The 26,991-nt window shown below is 54.8% G+C and overlaps 1 protein-coding gene across 1 annotated transcript in view; it reads left to right on the plus strand.

Moving 5' to 3' along the window:
* Positions 1-26,991, plus strand: part of CACNA1A (calcium voltage-gated channel subunit alpha1 A) — a 175,574-nt gene that overhangs the window by 116,380 nt on the left and 32,203 nt on the right. Inside the window, 3 exon segments of the mRNA XM_075577848.1 lie at positions 12,664-12,760; positions 22,197-22,302; positions 25,883-25,990. Of these exon segments, the coding sequence (XP_075433963.1) occupies positions 12,664-12,760; positions 22,197-22,302; positions 25,883-25,990 (311 nt within the window).

Below are 26,991 nucleotides of genomic sequence, written 5' to 3' on the forward strand. Positions count from 1 at the left end.
GGCTAAATCAGCCAATCAGAGAGAGAGGAGTAGATCAGCCAATCAGAGAGAGAGAGAGGAGTAGATCAGCCAATCAGAGATCAGTTGATCAGGAGATTAATCAGAGAGAAGATAGAGGGAATCTCAGCCAATCAGAGGCTGTCCATAGCCCCACATGACAGGCACCGTGACCCTTGTCACCCCCGAAGGAACTTTCATTCTACTGCCCACCTTCCACGGTAAGAGGGAGAGAGCTGGCCCCCAGCCCCCACCCCCACTTCAAGTGCCAACCCCTGACCCAGAAGGTGACGGAGACTATGGTAAGGTGATAAGGCACCTCAGGCAGTCAGCTCCCCTCCCCCCCTCATCCGGGTGTGGCACCCCCGTAATAACAATGTCCCGAAATACAGATCATATCATTATATACCGGCACATACATACAGTGTTATCATACACCCCGACATCCAGATCATTATATACCTGCACATACATACAGTGTTATCATACACCCCGACATCCAGATCATTATATACCTGCACATACATACAGTGTTATCATACACCCCGACATCCAGATCATTATATACCTGCACATACATACAGTGTTATCATACACCCCGACATCCAGATCATTAATACCTGCACATACATACAGTGTTATCATACACCGCGACATCCAGATCATTATATACCTGCACATACATACAGTGTTATTCTACACCCCGACATCCAGATCATTATATACCTGCACATACATACAGTGTTATTCTATACCCCGACATCCAGATCATTATATACCTGCACATACATACAGTGTTATTCTACACCCCGACATCCAGATCATTATATACCTGCACATACATACAGTGTTATCATACACCCCGACATCCAGATCATTATATACCTGCACATACATACAGTGTTATCATACACCCCGACATCCAGATCATTATATACCTGCACATACATACAGTGTTATCATACACCCCGACATCCAGATCATTATATACCTGCACATACATACAGTGTTATTCTACACCCCGACATCCAGATCATTATATACCTGCACATACATACAGTGTTATCATACACCCCGACATCCAGATCATTATATACCTGCACATACATACAGTGTTATTCTACACCCCGACATCCAGATCATTATATACCTGCACATACATACAGGGTTATTCTACACCCCGACATACAGATCATTAATACCTGCACATACATACAGTGTTATCATACACCGCGACATCCAGATCATTATATACCTGCACATACATACAGTGTTATTCTACACCCCGACATCCAGATCATTATATACCTGCACATACATACAGTGTTATTCTACACCCCGACATCCAGATCATTATATACCTGCACATACATACAGGGTTATTCTACACCCCGACATCCAGATCATTATATACCTGCACATACATACAGTGTTATTCTATACCCCGACATCCAGATCATTATATACCTGCACATACATACAGTGTTATTCTACACCCCGACATCCAGATCATTATATACCTGCACATACATACAGTGTTATTCTACACCCCGACATACAGATCATTATATACCTGCACATACATACAGTGTTATTCTATACCCCGACATCCAGATCATTATATACCTGCACATACATACAGGGTTATTCTACACCCCGACATCCAGATCATTATATACCTGCACATACATACAGTGTTATTCTACACCCCGACATACAGATCATTATATACCTGCACATACATACAGTGTTATTCTACACCCCGACATCCAGATCATTATATACCTGCACATACATACAGTGTTATTCTACACCCCGACATACAGATCATTATATACCTGCACATACATACAGTGTTATTCTACACCCCGACATACAGATCATTATATACCTGCACATACATACAGGGTTATTCTACACCCCGACATACAGATCATTATATACCGGCACATACATACAGTGTTATTCTACACCCCGACATCCAGATCATTGTATACCTGCACATACATACAGTGTTATTCTACACCCCGACATCCAGATCATTATATACCTGCACATACATACAGTGTTATTCTACACCCCGACATCCAGATCATTATATACCTGCACATACATACAGTGTTATTCTACACCCCGACATCCAGATCATTATATACCTGCACATACATACAGTGTTATTCTACACCCCGACATCCAGATCATTATATACCTGCACATACATACAGTGTTATTCTATACCCGACATCCAGATCATTATATACCTGCACATACATACAGTGTTATTCTACACCCCGACATCCAGATCATTATATACCTGCACATACATACAGTGTTATTCTACACCCCGACATCCAGATCATTATATACCTGCACATACATACAGTGTTATTCTACACCCCGACATCCAGGTCATTATATACCTGCACATACATACAGTGTTATTCTACACCCCGACATCCAGATCATTATATACCTGCACATACATACAGTGTTATGCTACACCCCGACATCCAGATCATTATATACCTGCACATACATACAGTGTTATTCTACACCCCGACATCCAGATCATTATATACCTGCACATACATACAGTGTTATTCTACACCCCGACATCCAGATCATTATATACCGGCACATACATACAGTGTTATCATACACCCCGACATCCAGATCATTATATACCTGCACACACATACAGTGTTATTCTACACCCCGACATCCAGATCATTATATACCTGCACATACATACAGTGTTATTCTACACCCCGACATCCAGATCATTATATACCTGCACATACATACAGTGTTATTCTACACCCCGACATCCAGATCATTATATACCTGCACATACATACAGTGTTATCATACACACCGACATCCAGATCATTATATACCTGCACATACATACAGTGTTATTCTACACCCCGACATCCAGATCATTATATACCTGCACATACATACAGTGTTATTCTACACCCCGACATCCAGATCATTATATACCTGCACATACATACAGTGTTATTTTGTACCCCGATAATACAGGAAAGTTTGCACCCCAAACACGGGACTATGCCTGCGTAGCTGGTGTCAGTCACAGTCCAGGTGACGGTGTGACATGATCCAGTCCTGGGTTTGGTATAACAGTGCAGTCTGAATGAAGGCTCAGGAGGAGGCCTGGGCTCAGGGTCACACGGAGGCCTGGGGTCAGGGTCACACGGAGGCCTGGGGTCAGGGTCACAGGGAGGCCTGGGGTCAGGGTCACACGGAGGCCTGGGGTCAGGGTCACACGGAGGAGGCCTGGGGTCAGGGTCACACGGAGGCCTGGGGTCAGGGTCACACGGAGGAGGCCTGGGGTCAGGGTCACACGGAGGAGGCCTGGGGTCAGGGTCACACGGAAGAGGCCTGGGCTCAGGGTCACACGGAGGCCTGGGGTCAGGGTCACACGGAGGAGGCCTGGGCTCAGGGTCACACGGAGGAGGCCTGGGGTCAGGTTCACAGGGAGGAGGCCTGGGGTCAGGGTCACATAGAGGAGGCCCGGGGTCAGGGTCACATGGAGGAGGCCTGGGGTCACACGGAGGAGGCCCGGGGTCATGGTCACATGGAGGCCTGGGGTCAGGGTCACATGGAGGCCTGGGGTCAGGGTAACACGGAGGCCTGGGGTCAGGGTCACATGGAGGCCTGGGCTCAGGGTCACATGGAGGCCTGGTGTCAGGGTAACACGGAGGCCTGGGGTCAGGGTCACATGGAGGCCTGGGCTCAGGGTCACATGGAGGCCTGGGGTCAGGGTCACACGGAGGCCTGGGGTCAGGGTCACACGGAGGAGGCCTGGGGTCAGGGTCACACAGAGGGGGCCTGGGGTCAGGGTTACACGGAGGCCTGGGGTCAGGGTCACACGGAGGGGGCCTGGGGTCAGGGTCACACGGTTGAGGCCTGGGGTCACACGGAGGCCTGGAGTCAGGGTCACATGGAGGCCTGGGGTCAGGGTCACACAGAGGCCTGGGGTCGGGGTCACACGGAGGAGGCCTGGGGTCGGGGTCACACAGAGGAGGCCTGGGGTCAGGGTCACACATAGGGGGCCTGGGGTCAGGGTCACACAGAGGGGGCCTGGGGTCAGGGTCACACGGAGGAGGCCTGGGGTCAGGGTCACACGGAGGGGGCCTGGGTTCAGGGTCACACAGAGGAGGCCTGGGGTCAGGGTCACACAGAGGGGGCCTGGGGTCAGGGTCACAGGGAGTTGGCCTGGGGTCAGGGTCACACGGAGGCCTGGGGTCAGGGTCACACGGAGGAGGCCTGGGGTCAGGATCACACGGAGGAGGCCTGGGGTCACGGTCACACAGAGGCCTGTGGTCACGGTCACACAGAGGCCTGTGGTCAGGGTCACACGGAGGCCTAGGGTCAGGTGGTAGGGTCAGGAGAGCCAGATAGGCCTGCAAAGCATCTATCTATTTATCTATATCTATGTAGATCTACAAAGATATATCTGTCTGTCTGTCTCTATGTCTGTGTATTTATTTGTCTGTCTGTCTGTCTATATGTCTGTCTGTCTGTCTGTCTGTCTATATGTCTGTGTATTTATTTGTCTGTCTGTCTGTCTGTCTGTCTGTCTATATGTCTGTGTATTTATTTATTTGTCTGTCTGTCTATATGTCTGTGTATTTATTTGTCTGTCTGTCTATATGTCTGTGTATTTATTTGTCTGTCTGTCTGTCTGTCTGTCTATATGTCTGTGTATTTATTTATTTGTCTGTCTGTCTGTCTGTCTATATGTCTGTGTATTTATTTGTCTGTCTGTCTGTCTGTCTATATGTCTGTGTATTTATTTATTTGTCTGTCTGTCTGTCTATATGTCTGTGTTTTTATTTGTCTGTCTGTCTATCTGTCTATCTATCTATCTATCTATCTATCTATCTATCTATCTATCTATCTATCTATCTATCTATCTATCTATCTATCTATCTATCTATCTATCTATCTGTGTAACTGTCTGTCAGTCTCTGTTTATCTGTGTATCTATATATTTATCTGTGTTTGTATCTATCTATTTATCTGTGTATCTATCTCTGTCTATCTATCTGCGTATCTATCAATCTGTCTGTCTATGTATGTATCTATTTCCTGTCTGTCGGTGTATCTATCTATCTATCTATCTGTCTGTCTGTCTGTCTGTCTGTCTGTCTGTCTGTCTGTCTGTCTGTCTGTCTATCTGTCTATCTGTGTATCTGTGTATCTATATATCTATCTGTGTATCTATCACCTATCACCTGTCTGTCTGTTTATCTATCTGTGTTTCTATCACCTGTCTGTCTGTTTATCTATCTGTGTATCTATCACCTGTCTGTCGGTCTGTCTGTCTGTGTATCTATCTATCTATCTTTCACGTATGTCTGCGTATCCCGGTAACCCGCACATTATATACGTCCTGAAGGGCGGTGCATTGCAGGTCTCTCTGGCACCCTGTAGTTTAGGAGAAGACTACGGGTGACTCCCCCACAGCCCCGAACGCTCCCCCTCCCCTCTCAACTAACTCCCCCCCCTCCCCTCCCCCTCTGCTCTTATTTCAGCGGGCGAATTCATTATAAGGACATGTACAGTTTGCTGCGGGTTATCTCCCCCCCGTTGGGGTTGGGAAAGAAATGTCCTCACAGGGTGGCCTGCAAGGTTTGGAAAACCGTTACCAAAAAAAATAAATAATAATAATAATATTTTTTTTTAAATTCCCCTCCCCCCCCTCCTCGACCATCCCACACCACCCCCCCCTCTGGAAAATGCCCCCCTCCCCCCCCTTCAAAACAAGCCTCTTACCCCCTGCAAGATTCTCCGTGGAATGTGCATCGCTTTCACCCCCCCTTACTATCTAATTTAATATATATATATATTCTCATATATATATAACATACGTCGCTGTGCTCAGCTCTGTACACATGGTACATCTGGCAGCCCGAGGGTTACTGGTTTCCCAGGTGAAGCATGGGCTTGCTGGGATGAGGGGGGGGGTCTGTTTTTTTAGGGTTTGCTTGATGAAGGGGAGAGGGGGTGGAGGAGTAACAGGGGGAGGGGGGCTCCTTGAACCATTCTGGCTCTCCCCATTCCATAAACCTCCTTCCACCCCCCCACCCCCCCTCCTGTACCTCCACCACCACCACCAAAACATCTCCTTCCTTGCTCTCCCCTCACACACACACCCGCCACCCCCTTCCTCCACAACGGAAGGTGAAGGTTTTAGTCTCTCCCCCCTTCCCCCTCCGAGGGAAAATGATCCACCCTGTAGATCTAGATGTCTATCAACTCACAGCTATCTCTATTGCTTCTCAACACCATCCAAGATGGCGCTCAAACCTCCTTCCTACCCCAGCGTGCCGTCCACAATTTTACCCCATCCCCACATCCAGAACTCCGGTGCCGAGGGACGTTTTGCCACCGTCTCTGTCGGTCCGTTCACTGAACCCCCCCAGCCATCTCTATTGCTTGTCAACATTATCCAAGATGGCGCCCAAACCTCCCTATCCAAGGCTCTCCATCCCACCCTAGGGTGCCGTGGGACTCACGCCTTTCACCCGGAGCCCCGTCCCACGGCATCCCACACCCAGAACTTTGGTGCCGCAGGAGGGAGATTTTGGCAGTCTCTGTCGATCTGTAGGGTGAGCCGTTCACTGGCTACTTCCTATCCCAGGGTGCTGTGAGACTGACGCATTTCACCCGTAGCCCCATCCCCACACCCAGAACTCCGGTGCCGAGGGACGTTTTGCCACCGTCTCTGTCGGTCCGTTCACTGAACCCCCCCAGCCATCTCTATTGCTTGTCAACTTTATCCAAGATGGCGCCCAAACCTCCCTATCCAAGGCTCTCCATCCCACCCTAGGGTGCCGTGGGACTGACGCATTTCACCCGTAGCCCCGTCCCCACGGCATCCCACACCCAGAACTCCGGTGCCGCAGGAGGGAGGTTTTGGCAGTCTCTGTCAATCCATAGGGTGAGCCGTTCACTGCCCCCCCCCCCCCCACCCCCCAGTTTGTACGGTTCCCCGGAGAGTTGCTATATTGTGGGAAGGGTCTAGTGAAGTCCCGGCTGGCGCCCGTCTCCCCTGTGTGAGGTGTGGAGCATCGCTCTCTCTGCGTCACTCCCTCAGACAGTGACATAACCTGATTTAATTTCTTCTCATTCCCCCCTTCTCTCCACCGTTACCTCCGAATCCTCCTCCCGCTCCCCCCCTTTCCCTCCCTGTCCTGTGTCTCTCTTGTCCTTCTTTCTATTTGCTGTCTCTCATTTTTTTCTCCCCTTTATCTCTATCCCATTATTCCCACTCCACTCTCCGTCTCTCTCCCCCTCTCTCTCTTCCTCTCTGTTCCTCTTACTCTCTTCCTTTCCCTCTCTCCCTCACTTCCTCTCTTTTCTCTTACTGTCTCTCCCTGTCACATTCTCTTCCTCTCTTCCTCTCACTTTTCTCTTACTCTTCCCCCCCCCTTTTCCTATCTCACACTTCCCCTCTCTCTCCCTCTCACTTCGCTTCCTCTCCCTCTTCTTCTCATTCTCTCCCTCTCTCATTATCTCGCCCTCTTGTTCTCCCTCTCCTTATCATTCTCTCCCTCTCTCTCCTCACTCTTCTTCTCATTATCTCCCTCTCTCCTCACTCCCTCTTACCTCACCCTCTCCCCATCTCTCCCCGCCCTTTCTCCCCCATTTTCCTTCCTTTTCTCCCTGTTCTCTCACCCTTAATTATTTACACTTTCTTCTCACTTTTAATTATTCTTTTGATTTTCTCATTGGTCTTTTATTCTCAAATCACTTCTCTCCCCCTTCATTCATTTTCTCCCTCCCATTCTTTCTCTCACTTCCCTTTGTTTATCTTCATCTCCATGCTATATATATCGCTCTGTTTCCTATTCTCCTCTCTCTTTAATGTCTCTGTTGTCCCCTTGCACTCTCATTTTCCCACACTGTTCCCTCTTACCCATGTCTATCTTTCGCTCGTTTTTGTCTCTGTGCCCTCTCTATCATACTTCCGTCACGTCCCCCCATTCCTCTCTCTCTCATCTCTCTATTATACTTCCATCACATGCTCCCGTGTCTCTCTCATCTCTCCATCACATCCTCCCATGTCTCTCTCATCTCTCCATCAAATCCTCCCATGTCTCTCTCATCTCTCCATCAAATCCTCCCGTGTCTCTCTCATCTCTCCATCACATCCTCCCATGCCTCTCTCATCTCTCCATCACGTCCTCCCATGCCTCTCTCATCTCTCCATCACCTCCCATGCCTCTCTCATCTCTCCATCACATCCTCCCGTGCCTCTCTCATCTCTCCATCACGTCCTCCCATTTCTCTCTCATCTCTCCATCACCTCCTCCCATGCCTCTCTCATCTCTCCATCACCTCCTCCCGTGTCTCTCTCATCTCTTCATCACCTCCTCCCGTGCCTCTCTCATCTCTCCATCACCTCCTCCCATGCCTCTCTAACCTCTCTATCTCGTCCTCCCATGCCTCTCTCATCTCTCCATCACGTCCTCCCATGCCTCTCTGTTCTCTCCATCACGTCCTCCCGTGCCTCTCTCACTTCTCCATCACTTCCTCCCGTTCCTCCCATGTCTCTCTCATCTCTCCATCAAATCCTCCCGTGTCTCTCTCATCTCTCCATCACATACTCCCATGCCTCTCTCATCTCTCCATCACGTCCTCCCATGCCTCTCTCATCTCTCCATCACCTCCCATGCCTCTCTCATCTCTCTATCACATCCTCCCGTGCCTCTCTCATCTCTCCATCACGTCCTCCCATTTCTCTCTCATCTCTCCATCACCTCCTCCCATGCCTCTCTCATCTCTCCATCACCTCCTCCCGTGTCTCTCTCATCTCTCCATCACCTCCTCCCGTGCCTCTCTCATCTCTCCATCACCTCCTCCCATGCCTCTCTAACCTCTCTATCTCGTCCTCCCATGCCTCTCTCATCTCTCCATCACGTCCTCCCATGCCTCTCTGTTCTCTCCATCACGTCCTCCCGTGCCTCTCTCATTTCTCCATCACTTCCTCCCGTGCCTCTCTCATCTCTCCATCACATCCTTGCGTGCCTCTCTCATCTCTCCTTCACGTCCTCCCATGCCTCTCTCATCTCTCCATCACGTCCTCCCATGTCTCTCTCATCTCTCCATCATGTTCTCCCATGCCTCTCTCATCTCTCCATCACTTCCTCCCGTGCCTCTCTCATCTCTCCATCACTTCCTCCCGTGCCTCTCTCATCTCTCCATCACTTCCTCCCGTGCCTCTCTCATCTCTCCATCACGTCCTCCCGTGCCTCTCTCATCTCTCCATCACTTCCTCCCGTGCCTCTCTCATCTCTCCATCACGTCCTCCCATGTCTCTCTCATCTCTCCATCACATGCTCCAATGCCTCTCTCATCTCTTCATCACTTCCTCCCGTGCCTCTCTCATCTCTTCATCACGTCCTCCCGTGCCTCTCTCATCTCTCCATCATGTTCTCCCATGCCTCTCTCATCTCTACATCACTTCCTCCCGTGCCTCTCTCATCTCTCCATCACTTCCTCCCGTGCCTCTCTCATCTCTCCATCACTTCCTCCCGTGCCTCTCTCATCTCTCCATCACGTCCTCCCATGCCTCTCTCATCTCTCTATCACTTCCTCCCGTGCCTCTCTCCATCACGTCCTCCCGTGCCTCTCTCATCTCTCCATCACGTCCTCCCGTGCCTCTCTCATCTCTCCATCACGTCCTCCTGTGTCTCTCTCATCTTTCCATCACTTCCTCCCGTGCCTCTCTCATCTCTCCATCACGTCCTCCCATGCCTCTCTCATCTCTCCATCACGTCCTCCCATGCCTCTCTCACCTCTCCATCACATCCTCCTGTGTCTCTCTCATCTTTCCATCACTTCCTCCCGTGCCTCTCTCATCTCTCCATCACGTCCTCCCATGCCTCTCTCATCTCTCCATCACGTCCTCCCGTGAATCTCTCATCTCTCCATCACTTCCTCCCGTGCCTCTCTCATCTCTCCATCACTTCCTCCCGTGTCTCTCTCATCTCTCCATCACGTCCTCCCGTGCCTCTCTCATCTCTCCATCACGTCCTCCCGTGCCTCTCTCATCTCTCCATCACGTCCTCCTGTGTCTCTCTCATCTTTCCATCACTTCCTCCCGTGCCTCTCTCATCTCTCCATCACGTCCTCCCATGCCTCTCTCATCTCTCCATCACGTCCTCCCATGCCTCTCTCACCTCTCCATCACATCCTCCTGTGTCTCTCTCATCTTTCCATCACTTCCTCCCGTGCCTCTCTCATCTCTCCATCACGTCCTCCCATGCCTCTCTCATCTCTCCATCACGTCCTCCCGTGAATCTCTCATCTCTCCATCACTTCCTCCCGTGCCTCTCTCATCTCTCCATCACTTCCTCCTGTGTCTCTCTCATCTCTCCATCACGTCCTCCCGTGTCTCTCTCATCTTTCCATCACTTCCTCCCGTGCCTCTCTCATCTCTCCATCACGTCCTCCCATGCCTCTCTCATCTCTCCATCACGTCCTCCCATGCCTCTCTCATCTCTCCATCACTTCCTCCCGTGCCTCTCTCATCTCTCCATCACTTCCTCCCGTGCCTCTCTCATCTCTCCATCACTTCCTCCCGTGCCTCTCTCATCTCTCCATCACGTCCTCCGTGCCTCTCTCATCTCTCCATCACTTCCTCCCGTGCCTCTCTCATCTCTCCATCACATCCTCCCATGTCTCTCTCATCTCTCCATCACATGCTCCAATGCCTCTCTCATCTCTTCATCACTTCCTCCCGTGCCTCTCTCATCTCTTCATCACGTCCTCCCGTGCCTCTCTCATCTCTCCATCACGTCCTCCCGTGCCTCTCTCATCTCTCCATCACGTCCTCCCGTGCCTCTCTCATCTCTCCATCACGTCCTCCTGTGTCTCTCTCATCTTTCCATCACTTCCTCCCGTGCCTCTCTCATCTCTCCATCACGTCCTCCCATGCCTCTCTCATCTCTCCATCACTTCCTCCCGTGCCTCTCTCATCTCTCCATCACTTCCTCCCATGCCTCTCTCATCTCTCCATCACGTCCTCCCGTGTCTCTCTCATCTCTCCATCACTTCCTCCCGTGTCTCTCTCATCTCTCCATCACGTCCTCCCGTGCCTCTCTCATCTCTCCATCACGTCCTCCCGTGCCTCTCTCATCTCTCCATCACGTTCTCTCCGTGCCTCTCTCATCTCTTCATCACGTCCTCCCATGCCTCTCTCATCTCTCCATCACTTTCTCCCATGCCTCTCTCATCTCTCCATCACGTCCTCCCGTGCCTCTCTCATCTCTCCATCACTTCCTCCCATGCCTCTCTCATCTCTCCATCACTTCCTCCTGTGCCTCTCTCATCTCTCCATCACGTCCTCCCGTGCCTCTCTCATCTCTCCATCACGTCCTCCCGTGCCTCTCTCATCTCTCCATCACGTCCTCCCGTGCCTCTCTCATCTCTCCATCACTTCCTCCCATGCCTCTCTCATCTCTCCATCACTTCCTCCTGTGCCTCTCTCATCTCTCCATCACGTCCTCCCGTGCCTCTCTCATCTCTCCATCACGTCCTCCCGTGCCTCTCTCATCTCTCCATCACGTCCTCCCATGCCTCTCTCATCTCTCTATCACTTCCTCCCATGCCTCTCTCATCTCTCCATCACGTCCTCCCGTGCCTCTCTCATTTCTCCATCACTTCCTCCCGTGCCTCTCTCATCTCCATCACGTCCTCCCGTGCCTCTCTCATCTCTCCATCACGTCCTCCCATGCCTCTCTCATCTCTCCATCACGTCCTCCCGTGCCTCTCTCATCTCTCCATCACGTCCTCCCATGTCTCTCTCATCTCTCCATCACGTTCTCCCATGCCTCTCTCATCTCTCCATCACTTCCTCCCGTGCCTCTCTCATCTCTCCATCACTTCCTCCCGTGCCTCTCTCATCTCTCCATCACTTCCTCCCGTGCCTCTCTCATCTCTCCATCACATGCTCCAATGCCTCTCTCATCTCTTCATCACGTCCTCCCGTGCCTTTCTCATCTCTCCATCACGTCCTCCCATACCTCTCTCATCTCTCCATCACGTCCTCCCGTGTCTCTCTCATCTCTTCATCACCTCCTCCCATGTCTCTCTCATCTCTCCATCACGTCTTCCCGTGCCTCTCTCATCTCTCCATCACATCCCCACATACCTCCCCCTCCTCCTTCCGTCCTCCCGTGCCTCTCTCATCTTTCCATCACGTCCTCCCATGTCTCTCTCATCTCTCCATCACCTCCTCCCATGCCTCTCTCATCTCACCATCACGTCCTCCCGTGCCTCTCTCATCTCTCCATCATGTCCTCCCGTGCCTCTCTCATCTCTCCATCACTTCCTCCCATGCCTCTCTCATCTCTCCATCACTTCCTCCCATGCCTCTCTCATCTCTCCATCACATCCCCACATACCTCCCCCTCCTCCTTCCGTCCTCCTGCCCACCATCTCCTCTTTCTCCGTTCTCTGCTCTCTCACCTCTCCATTACATCCCCCCTGCCTCTCTCTCTCATCTCTCTATCACGTCCCCCACATTCTCCTCTCTCTCCCCTTTTTCCCTTCTCACCCCCTCGATTCTCCTGCAACCCCACCCCACCCCCCACGCCTCCGTGGCTTCCTCTCTTTCTCCGTTCCCAGGGGTCGCATGAATTACACAGACTTGTATGAGATGCTCAGACAAATTTCGCCTCCTTTGGGTCTGGGGAAGAATTGCCCAGCACGAGTTGCTTATAAGGTAGATCCCCTCCCCCCCCCATGTGCCCCTCATATCCCCAACCATCCCCACCCTTTTCCTGGTTCGTCCCGTCCGTCCCTCCCTGTAACCAACCAGAGAGAGCCAACTTAAAAAGAAAAGAAAGCCAGATCCTCACCTCGAAGGACCTCACATCTTGCCAGCTGTGTGTCTCCTGTCCAATAAGTCCTGCTTTCCTTGGGTCTCTTGACGTTGAGCTGTGGTGTCAGTGTGTGTTTGCCTTTGACTTTTAATGTGCATTAGGTGCAGGGTCGGGGGTCGGGGGTGGTTTTGTGGTGTTGTGGTGGGAAGCCATGAATAGTCACCGGAGCACAGATTTACTCAACGTTGGCAGGTCAGGCGTGGGAGACAGGCATAGCACCGTTTAGCAGACCTGGTTCCTCAGCTCCGATCAGGGGGTGGGTGGTCTCTGTATCTATGCACACATTTTGAGCATGGACGCAGAATCGGCGCCATGTTGAGGCCAGCGCTACCCGGCGGGCGTGGAATAACGGCCGTAGAAGCGAGCGCGGCTAATTTTTTGTTGGCGGACTCCTTTTTTTTCCACCGTGGTATCCAACCCCGTGTCGGCGTTCAATACACGGAGGAGTTTTCATTCCAGCATCCCCAACGATTGCCCCCCTCCCCCAAAATAAAAACCCCAGTGGAGCGCGTTGACATGTCTCAAGACAGCTCCACCAACCTGTCTTACCCCTTCATCACTCGGCGTACAATGCGTCGGCCGCAGCTCGGGATTCTGGGAAATGGCATGCACATGAGCACTCACAGTTGGGTCACTTCTTTGCATGTCATTACCCAGAATCCCTGTCTGCAGCGAAAGCATCGCATGCTAAAAGGATAATGGGGAAAGAGGCAGGGTTGTCGAGCCGCCATTTATTTTTTTACACACACTCGCCCTAACTTAACCTGATGTGAATCCTAACGTGACAATTAGAATAAAGTTAGCCGCCCCCGGTCCTAATTCACGCTGACATTCCTCTCTAGGACAGTATAGCAATTTCCTGAGCCCGTCTGGGGTCTTGATAACGCTCTCCAAACTGCACCTTAGCATGGTCGGATTCAGGGGGGGGGGGGGGGGGGGAGTATTGCTGTCAATTTCAGCAGGTGCTTCCCAGAATGCTTTGCACCCACAGCAGCAAGGCATTGTGGGGCGTGGATTTGGAAGCTCCCGCAGTGATTTACAGCTATACATTCCCCCCTCCCCCCCCCCGGCGTCTTTTGCCGATGCGTGTCCCGAAGACAAGGTAAGGGACGTTGCGGAGGCCTCCCGCAATCCCCCCCGGCATTTAATTTAAAATTCCTTGGAAAATCTTGCGTGTGCCCCCCCAGTCTCTGCACCCCTATCCTAGAGAGCAAGGGGTCCCCGGAGCGTAGATAACGCGGGTGTTACTTAACAAGGGTAGTTTGAGTTAACGGTGGGGCTGATGACGTCTGCTACATCGCTAACTCCTGCCCCCACGGTATAACCACGCTCTCCCGCCCCCCGTGCCCCCCCCCCTGCCCGGGACACACAAAATGAAAGAGACTTCATCATTGGCGATGTAGACACAGAATACAGAGGACCTCCCCCCTTCCCCGAGGGCTGAAGGAAGCAAATGGTTAAGATAACACAAGCAGTGTGGTCAAACACGGTTCTCGAGGTCCACCAACTGGCCACGGTTTAAGGATACCCTGGTACAACACCAGTGGCTCAATCAATGACTCGAGTCATTGAACTGACCTCTGCTGAAGCCGGGAATATCCTTAATACCGGACCTGGTGGAGGCCGTCGAGGACCAAGTTCGACACCACTGGTGGTAGAAGGTAGGACGTTGAGTGTCTCCAGGACAGGCCGACCCCAGGGTTAAATAATATCGGCAGAGGAGGACCACTGAAGGGACCCCGTTATTTCAGTGAAAGAAAAGGGGGTAGGGGGGGGTTTGATGAAACCGTAAGGCACGAGCGTCTTGGGTTGTTGTTGGACACTGGAGAGAGTAGGACACGCGGTTTGGCTCCGTAGTATTTTGTGAAGGTCTTTTCGGGGCCCGTGGGGTTGTTGCTAAAGTCGAGGGGTGGTGACCCGTGGAGAGGTGTAAGACCCTCGAGCCTTCCTAGTCTTTCCCTCAACACGGAGAGTGAGGCACATAGAGAGTCGCGATGATCTGCAGGTCTCGCGCCAGTTGAGATTTCCATACACGGGTTGCTCTGCAAGGTAGCCGGTGAGACGCTCTGCAAGGGTTTCAGTCTTTGCCGAGGGGTTGTTGTTGCACCATCGTAGTAGACATGGGAGGGAGTTAATGGAGCGACGCTCTGCAGGAAGAGGGATTAATTGAGCGATGCTCTGCAAGGGGGAGGGGGGGATTTATCCAGTGTAGCTCTGCAGGAGGAAAAGTTGGTAGAGCGATGCTCTGCAGAAGGCAGCATAGGAGATAATGTAGGGTGACCCCAAACACCAGACTGTGCTGAAGCACCCGTGCCCTATGAAGATCAGAGCAGTCTCTCTTCCCCCCCCCCCCCCCTCCCTCTCACTCGCTCTCTCCTCGTCCCTCCCTCTCTCACTCTGCCTCTCTGTATCTCTCCTTCCTCTCCCCGCACTCTCCATGGTAAGTGCTCAGTGCATTTAATGGATGACGTAGGCCGGACCCCCCCTCTGTCTCTCACCCTTTAGTGCTTGAATGGTATCCTCTATTACAGGGACCCCTCCCCCTATAACTGTCCTGTACCTATCTCTCCTCTATTACAGGGACCCCTCCCCCTATAACTGTCCTGTACCTATCACTCCTCTATTACAGGGACCCCTCCCCCTATAACTGTCCTGTACCTATCACTCCTCTATTACAGGGACCCCTCCCCCTATAACTGTCCTGTACCTATCACTCCTCTATTACAGGGACCCCTCCCCCTATAACTGTCCTGTACCTATCACTCCTCTATTACAGGGACCCCTCCCCCTATAACTGTCCTGTACCTATCCCTCCCCTATTACAGGGACCCCTCCCCCTATAACTGCCCTGTACCTATCTCTCCTCTATTACAGGGACCCCTCCCCCTATAACTGCCCTGTACCTATCACTCCTCTATTACAGGGACCCCTCCCCCTATAACTGTCCTGTACCTATCTCTCTATTACAGGGGCCCCTCCCCCTATAACTGTCCTGTACCTATCTCTCCTCTATTACAGGGACCCCTCCCCCTATAACTGTCCTGTACCTATCTCTCCTCTATTACAGGGACCCCTCCCCCTATAACTGTCCTGTACCTATCACTCCTCTATTACAGGCCCCCCTCCCCCTATAACTGTCCTGTACCTATCACTCCCCTATTACAGGGACCCCTCCCCCTATAACTGCCCTGTACCTAACACTCCCCTATTACAGGGACCCCTCCCCCTATAACTGCCCTGTACCTATCACTGCTCTATTACAGGGACCCCTCCCCCTATAACTGTCCTGTACCTATCTCTCCTCTATTACTGGGACCCCTCCCCCTATAACTGTCCTGTACCTATCACTCTATTACAGGGACCCCTCCCCCTATAACTGTCCTGTACCTATCACTCCTCTATTACAGGGACCCCTCCCCCTATAACTGTCCTGTGCCTATCACTCCTCTATTACAGGGACCCCTCCCCCTATAACTGTCCTGTGCCTATCTCTCCTCTATTACAGGGACCCCTCCCCCCTATAACTGTCCTGTGCCTATCTCTCCTCTATTACAGGGACCCCTCCCCCTATAACTGTCCTGTACCTATCACTCCTCTATTACAGGGACCCCTCCCCCCTATAACTGTCCTGTACCTATCACTCCTCTAATACAGCGACCCCTCCCCCTATAACTGTCCTGTACCTATCACTGCTCTATTACAGGGCCCCCTCCCCCTATAACTGTCCTGTGCCTATCACTCCTCTATTACAGGGACCCCTCCCCCCTATAACTGTCCTGTACCTATCACTCCTCTAATACAGGGACCCCTCCCCCTATAACTGTCCTGTACCTATCACTCCTCTATTACAGGGACCCCTCCCCTTATAACTGTCCTGTACCTATCACTCCTCTATTACAGGGACCCCTCCCCCTATAACTGTCCTGTACCTATCACTCCTCTATTACAGGGACCCTCCCCCTATAACTGTCCTGTACCTATCTCTCCTCTATTACAGGGACCACTCCCCCTATAACTGTCCTGTACCTATCTCTCCTCTATTACAGGGACCCCTCCCCCTATAACTGTCCTGTACCTATCCCTCCTCTATTACAGGGACCCCTCCCCCTATAACTGTCCTGTACCTATCTCTCCTCTATTACAGGGACCCCTCCCCCTATAACTGTCCTGTACCTATCTCTCCTCTATTACAGGGACCCCTCCCCCTATAACTGTCCTGTACCTATCCCTCCTCTATTACAGGGACCCTCCCACTATAACTGTCCTGTACCTATCTCTCCTCTATTACAGGGACCCCTCTCCCTATAACTGTCCTGTACCTATCTCTCCTCTATTACAGGGACCACTCCCCCTATAACTGTCCTGTGCCTATCACTGCTCTATTACAGGGACCCCTCCCCCTATAACTGTCCTGTACCTATCACTCCTCTATTACAGGGACCCCTCCCCCTATAACTGTCCTGTACCTATCACTCCTCTATTACAGGGACCCCTCCCCCTATAACTGTCCTGTACCTATCTCTCCTCTATTACAGGGACCCCTCCCCCTATAACTGCCCTGTACCTATCACTCCTCTATTACAGGGACCCCTCCCCCTATAACTGCCCTGTACCTATCACTCCTCTATTACAGGGACCCCTCCCCCTATAACTGTCCTGTACCTATCACTCCTCTATTACAGGGACCCCTCCCCCTATAACTGTCCTGTACCTATCACTCCTCTATTACAGGGACCCCTCCCCCTATAACTGTCCTGTACCTATCTCTCCTCTATTACAGGGACCTCTCCCCCTATAACTGTCCTGTACCTATCACTCCTCTATTACAGGGACCCCTCCCCCTATAACTGCCCTGTACCTATCACTCCTCTATTACAGGGACCCCTCCCCCTATAACTGTCCTGTACCTATCACTCCTCTATTACAGGGACCCCTCCCCCTATAACTGTCCTGTACCTATCACTCCTCTATTACAGGGACCCCTCCCCCTATAACTGTCCTGTACCTATCTCTCCTCTATTACAGGGACCTCTCCCCCTATAACTGTCCTGTACCTATCACTCCTCTATTACAGGGACCCCTCCCCCTATAACTGTCCTGTACCTATCACTCCTCTATTACAGGGACCCCTCCCCCTATAACTGTCCTGTACCTATCACTCCTCTATTACAGGGACCCCTCCCCCTATAACTGTCCTGTACCTATCACTCCTCTATTACAGGGCCCCCTCCCCCTATAACTGTCCTGTACCTATCTCTCCTCTATTACAGGGACCCCTCCCCCTATAACTGTCCTGTACCTATCTCTCCTCTATTACAGGGACCCCTCCCCCTATAACTGTCCTGTACCTATCTCTCCTCTATTACAGGGGCCCCTCCCCCTATAACTGTCCTGTACCTATCACTTCTCTATTACAGGGACCCCTCCCCCTATAACTGTCCTGTACCTATCACTCCTCTATTACAGGGACCCCTCCCCCTATAACTGTCCTGTACCTATCACTCCTCTATTACAGGGACCCCTCCCCCTATAACTGTCCTGTACCTATCTCTCCTCTATTACAGGGACCCCTCCCCCTATAACTGTCCTGTGCCTATCACTGCTCTATTACAGGGACCTCTCCCCCTATAACTGTCCTGTACCTATCACTCCTCTATTACAGGGGCCCCCTCCCCCTATAACTGTCCTGTACCTATCACTCCTCTATTACAGGGACCCCTCCCCCTATAACTGTCCTGTACCTATCTCTCCTCTATTACAGGGACCCCTCCCCCTATAACTGCCCTGTACCTATCTCTCCTCTATTACAGGGACCCCTCCCCCTATAACTGCCCTGTACCTATCACTCCTCTATTACAGGGACCCCTCCCCCTATAACTGTCCTGTACCTATCACTCCTCTATTACAGGGACCCCTCCCCCTATAACTGTCCTGTACCTATCACTCCCCTATTACAGGGACCCCTCCCCCTATATCTGCCCTGTACCTATCACTCCTCTATTACAGGGACCCCTCCCCCTATAACTGTCCTGTACCTATCTCTCCTCTATTACAGGGACCCCTCCCCCTATAACTGTCCTGTACCTATCTCTCCTCTATTACAGGGACCCCTCCCCCTATAACTGTCCTGTACCTATCACTCCTCTATTACAGGGACCCCTCCCCCTATAACTGTCCTGTACCTATCTCTCCTCTATTACAGGGACCCCTCCCCCTATAACTGTCCTGTACCTATCACTCCTCTATTACAGGGACCCCTCCCCCTATAACTGTCCTGTACCTATCTCTCCTCTATTACAGGGACCCCTCCCCCTATAACTGTCCTGTACCTATCACTCCTCTATTACAGGGACCCCTCCCCCTATAACTGTCCTGTACCTATCACTCCTCTATTACAGGGACCCCTCCCCCTATAACTGTCCTGTACCTATCTCTCCTCTATTACAGGGACCCCTCCCCTATAACTGTCCTGTACCTATCACTCCTCTATTACAGGGACCCCTCCCCCTATAACTGTCCTGTACCTATCTCTCCTCTATTACAGGGACCCCTCCCCCTATAACTGTCCTGTACCTATCACTCCTCTATTACAGGGACCCCTCCCCCTATAACTGTCCTGTACCTATCTCTCCTCTATTACAGGGACCCCTCCCCCTATAACGGTCCTGTACCTATCACTCCTCTATTACAGGGACCCCTCCCCCTATAACTGTCCTGTACCTATCTCTCCTCTATTACAGGGACCCATCCCCCTATAACTGTCCTGTACCTATCACTCCTCTATTACAGGGACCCCTCCCCCTATAACTGTCCTGTACCTATCACTCCTCTATTACAGGGACCCCCTCCCCCTATAACTGTCCTGTACCTATCACTCCTCTATTACAGGGCCCCCTCCCCCTATAACTGTCCTGTACCTATCACTCCTCTATTACAGGACCCCTCCCCCTATAACTGTCCTGTACCTATCTCTGCTCTATTACAGGGACCCCTCCCCCTATAACTGTCCTGTACATATCACTCCTCTATTACAGGGACCCCTCCCCCTATAACTGTCCTGTACCTATCACTCCTCTATTACAGGGACCCCCTCCCCCTATAACTGTCCTGTACCTATCACTCCTCTATTACAGGGACCCCTCCCCCTATAACTGTCCTGTGCCTATCACTCCTCTATTACAGGGGCCCCTCCCCCTATAACTGTCCTGTACCTATCTCTCCTCTATTACAGGGACCCCTCCCCCTATAACTGTCCTGTACCTATCACTCCTCTATTACAGGGACCCCTCCCCCTATAACTGTCCTGTACCTATCTCTCCTCTATTACAGGGACCCCTCCCCTATAACTGTCCTGTACCTATCACTCCTCTATTACAGGGACCCCTCCCCCTATAACTGTCCTGTACCTATCTCTCCTCTATTACAGGGACCCCTCCCCCTATAACTGTCCTGTACCTATCTCTCCTCTATTACAGGGACCCCTCCCCCTATAACTGTCCTGTACCTATCACTCCTCTATTACAGGGACCCCTCCCCCTATAACTGTCCTGTACCTATCACTCCTCTATTACAGGGACCCTACCCCTATAACTGTCCTGTACCTATCACTCCTCTATTACAGGGACCCCTCCCCCTATAACTGTCCTGTACCTATCACTCCTCTATTACAGGGACACCTCCCCCTATAACTGTCCTGTACCTATCACTCCTCTATTACAGGGACCCCTCCCCCTATAACTGTCCTGTACCTATCTCTCCTCTATTACAGGGACCCCTCCCCCTATAACTGTCCTGTACCTATCACTCCTCTATTACAGGGACCCCTCCCCCTATAACTGTCCTGTACCTATCTCTCCTCTATTACAGGGACCCCTCCCCCTATAACTGTCCTGTACCTATCACTCCTCTATTACAGGGACCCCTCCCCCTATAACTGTCCTGTACCTATCACTCCTCTATTACAGGGACCCCTCCCCCTATACCTGTCCTGTACCTATCTCTCCTCTATTACAGGGACCCCTCCCCCTATAATGCATCTATCCCTACTAGTTCCTATATCTGATGAGTAACCCCTCTCTTGTAATGTATATGGCAGACAGTGGTTTGGGGGAGAACAGGGGGGGGGCTCTCATGGTGATATGGGGGGGGGGGGGGGAGTGTACCACAACTCCTGTATTGTGAATGTATCTTTCTCTCTCTCTCTCCTCCCTCCTCACCCTTCCCCTCCGTCTCACCCCTCTCTCGCCCTCCTCACCCCACCTCTCGCCCCCCCTCTCTGTAGGAGTACTAGTGACGCAGTGTGCTTGCATGGGGGGGGTGATTTGCACGTCTGCACGCTGCATGCCCCGGGGTGACCCGCCTCGCCCGCATCGCCCATCTTTGGCTTCTCCGTCCGTTGCTGCCTTGTTGCCTGTTGTTTGTTTAATCCGTTCACGGCCAGAGGGGGGGGAGGGGGAGGGGGGGGGGCGTATTGCTCTGCAGGCATCTCTCTGGCGGTGAAAGGGTTAACTCGCCATGTTATTTTCCTGTTTTCAGACAGGGCTCTGAGGCTGGAGGAGAAGGTTACATGCGATGCTCTGCAGGGGTGGGATTAGTAGAGCGACGCTCTGCAGGGGTGGGATTAATAGAGTGACAAGCTGCGGGGGGGGCGGGCGGTAATGGAGCGATGCTCTGCGGGGGGCGGGAGGGGCTTAACGGACAGAGACTTTCTGCAGGGGTGTGGGAGAGTACGGAGCGACGCTCTGCAGATGGCTGTAGCAGGGGAGAGGGGAGCGGAGCGACGCTCTGCAAGGGCGGGGGTTTAATGGAGCAATGCTCTGCAAGGTTGGGAGGGGCTTAACGGAGCGACGCTCTGCAGATGGTCGTAGCAGGGGGGGAGGGGAGCGAAGCGAGGCTCTGCAGGGGTGTGGAGTTAGCGGAGCAACGCTCTGCAGAGGTGGGAGAGGGTAGTGGAGCGACGCTCTGCAGATCACCGTAGCAGGGGAGAGAGTAGCAGAGCAACGCTCTGCAGATCGCCGTAGCGGACGAGAGTGCCGCGGAGCGACGCTCTGCAGATCGCCGTAGCCGGGGAAGAGTAATGGGGTCAGCGCTCTGCAGAGCACAAGGCAGTTTTTTGCGGGAGTAACGCTCTGCAGCTGAGTCAGGGCGAGGGCAGCGGAGCAATGCTCTGCACGGGAGTGCATATACCCAGAGCCTCGGAGTCCTGGGGAGGGGGGTGGAGGGGGGCTGGTTCTGCTCGGCCAGTGAGCTGACGCTCTTCCCTCCGGGTCCCCACAGAGGTTGCTACGGATGGACCTCCCTGTGGCCGACGATAACACCGTCCACTTCAACTCCACCCTCATGGCGCTGATCCGAACCGCGCTGGACATCAAGATCGCCAAGGGTGAGGGAGCGGTTATGGGTGGGAGTGGTAGCGATGCTCTGCGGTGGTTACAGGCGGCGCGATGCTCTGCGAGCTCACCCTGAGGTGTGTTGCAGGCGGCGCGATGCTCTGCGGGCTCACCCCGCGCTCTGTGTGTGTGTGTGTGTTGCAGGCGGCGCGATGCTCTGCGGTGTGTGTGTTACAGGTGGCAAGATGCTCTGCGGGCTGACCCCGCGCTATGTGTGTGTGTTGCAGGCGGCGCGATGCTCTGCGGGCTGACCCCGCGCTGTGTGTGTGTTGCAGGCGGCGCGATGCTCTGCGGGCTCACCCCGCGCTGTGTGTGTGTGTTGCAGGCGGCGCGATGCTCTGCGGGCTCACCCCGCGCTGTGTGTGTGTGTTGCAGGCGGCGCGATGCTCTGCGGGCTCACCCCACGCTGTGTGTGTGTGTGTTGCAGGCGGCGCGATGCTCTGCGGGCTCACCCCGCGCTGTGTGTGTGTGTTGCAGGCAGCGCGATGCTCTGCGGGCTCACCCCGCGCTGTGTGTGTGTGTGTTCCAGGCGGCGCGATGCTCTGCGGGCTGACCCCGCGCTGTGTGTGTGTTGCAGGCGGCGCGATGCTCTGCGGGCTGACCCCGCGCTGTGTGTGTGTTGCAGGCGGCGCGATGCTCTGCGGGCTCACCCCGCACTGTGTGTGTGTGTGTTGCAGGCGGCGCGATGCTCTGCGGGCTCACCCCGCGCTGTGTGTGTGTGTTGCAGGCGGCGCGATGCTCTGCGGGCTCACCCCGCGCTGTGTGTGTGTTGCAGGCGGCGCGATGCTCTGCGGGCTCACCCCGCGCTGTGTGTGTGTTGCAGGCGGCGCGATGCTCTGCAGGCTGACCCCGCACTGTGTGTGTGTGTTGCAGGCGGCGCGATGCTCTGCGGGCTGACCCCGCGCTGTGTGTGTGTGTTGCAGGCGGCGCGATGCTCTGCGGGCTCACCCCGCGCTGTGTGTGTGTGTGTTGCAGGCGGCGCGATGCTCTGCGGGCTCACCCCGCGCTGTGTGTGTGTGTTGCAGGCGGCGCGATGCTCTGCGGGCTCACCCCGCGCTGTGTGTGTGTTGCAGGCGGCGCGATGCTCTGCGGGCTCACCCCGCGCTGTGTGTGTGTTGCAGGCGGCGCGATGCTCTGCGGGCTCACCCCGCGCTGTGTGTGTTGCAGGCGGCGCGATGCTCTGCGGGCTCACCCCGCGCTGTGTGTGTGTGTTGCAGGCAGCGCGATGCTCTGCGGGCTCACCCCGCGCTGTGTGTGTGTGTTGCAGGCGGCGCGATGCTCTGCGGGCTCACCCCGCGCTCTGTGTGTGTGTTGCAGGCGGCGCGATGCTCTGCGGGCTCACCCCGCGCTGTGTGTGTGTGTTGCAGGCGGCGCGATGCTCTGCGGGCTCACCCTGCGCTGTGTGTGTGTGTTGCAGGCGGCGCGATGCTCTGCGGGCTGACCCCGCGCTGTGTGTGTGTGTTACAGGCGGCGCGATGCTCTGCGGGCTCACCCCGCGCTGTGTGTGTATGTTGCAGGCGGCGCGATGCTCTGCGGGCTCACCCCGCGCTGTGTGTGTGTGTTGCAGGCGGCGCGATGCTCTGCGGGCTGACCCCGCGCTGTGTGTGTATGTTGCAGGCGGTGCGATGCTCTGCGGGCTCACCCCGCGCTGTGTGTGTGTGTTGCAGGCGGCGCGATGCTCTGCGGGCTCACCCCGCGCTCTGTGTGTGTGTGTTGCAGGCGGTGCGATGCTCTGCGGGCTGACCTCGCGCTGTGTGTGTGTGTGTTGCAGGCGGCGCGATGCTCTGCGGGCTGACCCCGCGCTGTGTGTGTGTGTGTTGCAGGCGGCGCGATGCTCTGCGGTCTCACCCCGCGCTCTGTGTGTGTGTTGCAGGCAGCGCAATGCTCTGCGGGCTCACCCCGCGCTGTGTGTGTGTGTTGCAGGCGGCGCGATGCTCTGCGGGCTCACCCCGCGCTGTGTGTGTGTGTGTTGCAGGCGGCGCGATGCTCTGCGGGCTCACCCCGCGCTGTGTGTGTGTTGCAGGCGGCGCGATGCTCTGCGGGCTGACCCCGCGCTGTGTGTGTGTGTTGCAGGCGCCGCGATGCTCTGCGGGCTCACCCCGCGCTGTGTGTGTGTGTTGCAGGCGGCGCGATGCTCTGCGGGCTCACCCCGCGCTCTGTGTGTGTGTGTTGCAGGCGGCGCGATGCTCTGCGGGCTCACCCCGCGCTGTGTGTGTGTGTTGCAGGCGGCGCGATGCTCTGCGGGCTCACCCCGCGCTGTGTGTGTGTGTTGCAGGCGGCGCGATGCTCTGCGGGCTCACCCCGCGCTGTGTGTGTGTGTTGCAGGCGGCGCGATGCTCTGCGGGCTCACCCCGCGCTGTGTGTGTGTTGCAGGCGGCGCGATGCTCTGCGGGCTCACCCCGCGCTGTGTGTGTGTGTTGCAGGCGGCGCGATGCTCTGCGGGCTCACCCCGCGCTGTGTGTGTGTGTTGCAGGCGGCGCGATGCTCTGCGGGCTCACCCCGCGCTGTGTGTGTGTGTTGCAGGCGGCGCGATGCTCTGCGGGCTCACCCCGCACTGTGTGTGTGTGTTGCAGGCGGCGCGATGCTCTGCGGGCTGACCCCGCGCTGTGTGTGTGTGTGTGTTGCACGCGGCGCGATGCTCTGCGGGCTCACCCCGCGCTCTGTGTGTGTGTTGCAGGCGGCGCGATGCTCTGCGGGCTCACCCCGCGCTGTGTGTGTTGCAGGCGGCGCGATGCTCTGCGGGCTCACCCCGCGCTGTGTGTGTGTGTTGCAGGCGGCACGATGCTCTGCGGTCTCACCCCGCGCTGTGTGTGTGTGTTGCAGGCGGCGCGATGCTCTGCGGGCTCACCCCGCGCTGTGTGTGTGTGTTGCAGGCGGCGCGATGCTCTGCGGGCTCACCCCGCGCTGTGTGTGTGTGTTGCAGGCGGCGCGATGCTCTGCGGGCTCACCCCGCGCTGTGTGTGTGTGTTGCAGGCGGCGCGATGCTCTGCGGGCTCACCCCGCGCTGTGTGTGTGTGTGTTGCAGGCGGCGCGATGCTCTGCGGGCTCCCCCCGCGCTGTGTGTGTGTGTTGCAGGCGGCGCGATGCTCTGCGGGCTCACCCCGCGCTGTGTGTGTGTTGCAGGCGGCGCGATGCTCTGCGGGCTCACCCCGCGCTGTGTGTGTGTGTGTGTTGCAGGCGGCGCGATGCTCTGCGGGCTCACCCCGCGCTGTGTGTGTGTGTTGCAGGCGGCGCGATGCTCTGCGGGCTCACCCCGCGCTGTGTGTGTGTGTTGCAGGCGGCGCGATGCTCTGCGGGCTCACCCCGCGCTGTGTGTGTGTGTTGCAGGCGGCGCGATGCTCTGCGGGCTCACCCCGCGCTGTGTGTGTGTGTTGCAGGCGGCGCGATGCTCTGCGGGCTCACCCCGCGCTGTGTGTGTGTTGCAGGCGGCGCGATGCTCTGCGGGCTCACCCCGCGCTGTGTGTGTGTTGCAGGCGGCGCGATGCTCTGCGGGCTCACCCCGCGCTGTGTGTGTGTGTGTTGCAGGCGGCGCGATGCTCTGCGGGCTCACCCCGCGCTGTGTGTGTGTTGCAGGCGGCGCTGACAAGCATCAGATGGACGCAGAGCTCCGGAAGGAGATGATGGCCATTTGGGCGAACTTATCCCAGAAAACGCTTGACCTGCTGGTGACGCCACATAAGTGTAAGGGGCCCCCGGAGGGGGGGGGGGAGGGGGGACACGGCTCGGTGACGCGGGGACACGGCGCGGTGACACGGGAACAGGGCCGCGTGACCCGTTTGTACGGTGAACGTTCCACATCGTTGAAGGTCACAGTCTTGCGTCGCCCTGGTATAAGGTGACAGCCGCGGCGTGTGACACCACAGGCGCCTGCGTCACTCCTGCCACGATGCCACGGCACTAGAGCCGGCGGTGATTTGCGACGGTAACGAGTTTTTACATTAGCGCCACCGCTGACGGGCGGAAACAATGACGCGTGACCTTCAACAGCGAAACTCTTTTGGGTGGGACTCTTGCCTCTTACCCTTCTTCGCCGACCTCTCGGTTAATCGTGTCCATTGGCGCGTTGACCTATCGTTGACCCACAACCGTGAAGCTGGTTGCCGGGGGAGAGAGCGGGGGGTCTCTTTAAGAGAGCGGCCCTCCTCCATGGACCCCTAGCGACGCCACGGCAGGAGGGACACCTTCCCCGTCCCGCCGTCGGTTCCGATCGCGTCCGGCACGCCTCTAACAACGAGTGCCCATGGCGTAGCATGTGCGTCCGAGGAACCCTCAAAGCGTTCAGATGCCTTCCTAAAAAGGGGTAACGTGTATGGGAAGCAGGAGATCTCTGCTTGCCGCGCTCAGTCCCCTCCAGGGGAAACAAAATGGAGGTTTAAAGCTCCCGCGTCCCACCGGCCAACGGGCTGCCGCGACTTTGTCCGTGGCTTCCTATTGTCCCAGGTGATACAAGGCGGGTTTTAAACGTGGGTGAAATATCTCGGGGAGTGGGGGGGGGGGGGGAAAGGGTTCCCCCGTAGCTGAAATTACGCCTCGCTGCTTCCCACCCAATGGGGGTGTGGGGGTCTTTCAACCTCTTGAGTGCTGGAGGGGCCGGGGGAACATCGGACCCTAGACAACGAGTTGAAAGCCCATGACTTGGCCAGTAGGCCACATGGAAGCCTCGTAGTGCCAAGCCCCGCGTC

This window comes from Ascaphus truei, chromosome 20 (genome assembly GCF_040206685.1).
Source record: "Ascaphus truei isolate aAscTru1 chromosome 20, aAscTru1.hap1, whole genome shotgun sequence".
In the NCBI taxonomy this organism is placed as follows: Eukaryota; Metazoa; Chordata; class Amphibia; order Anura; family Ascaphidae; genus Ascaphus; species Ascaphus truei.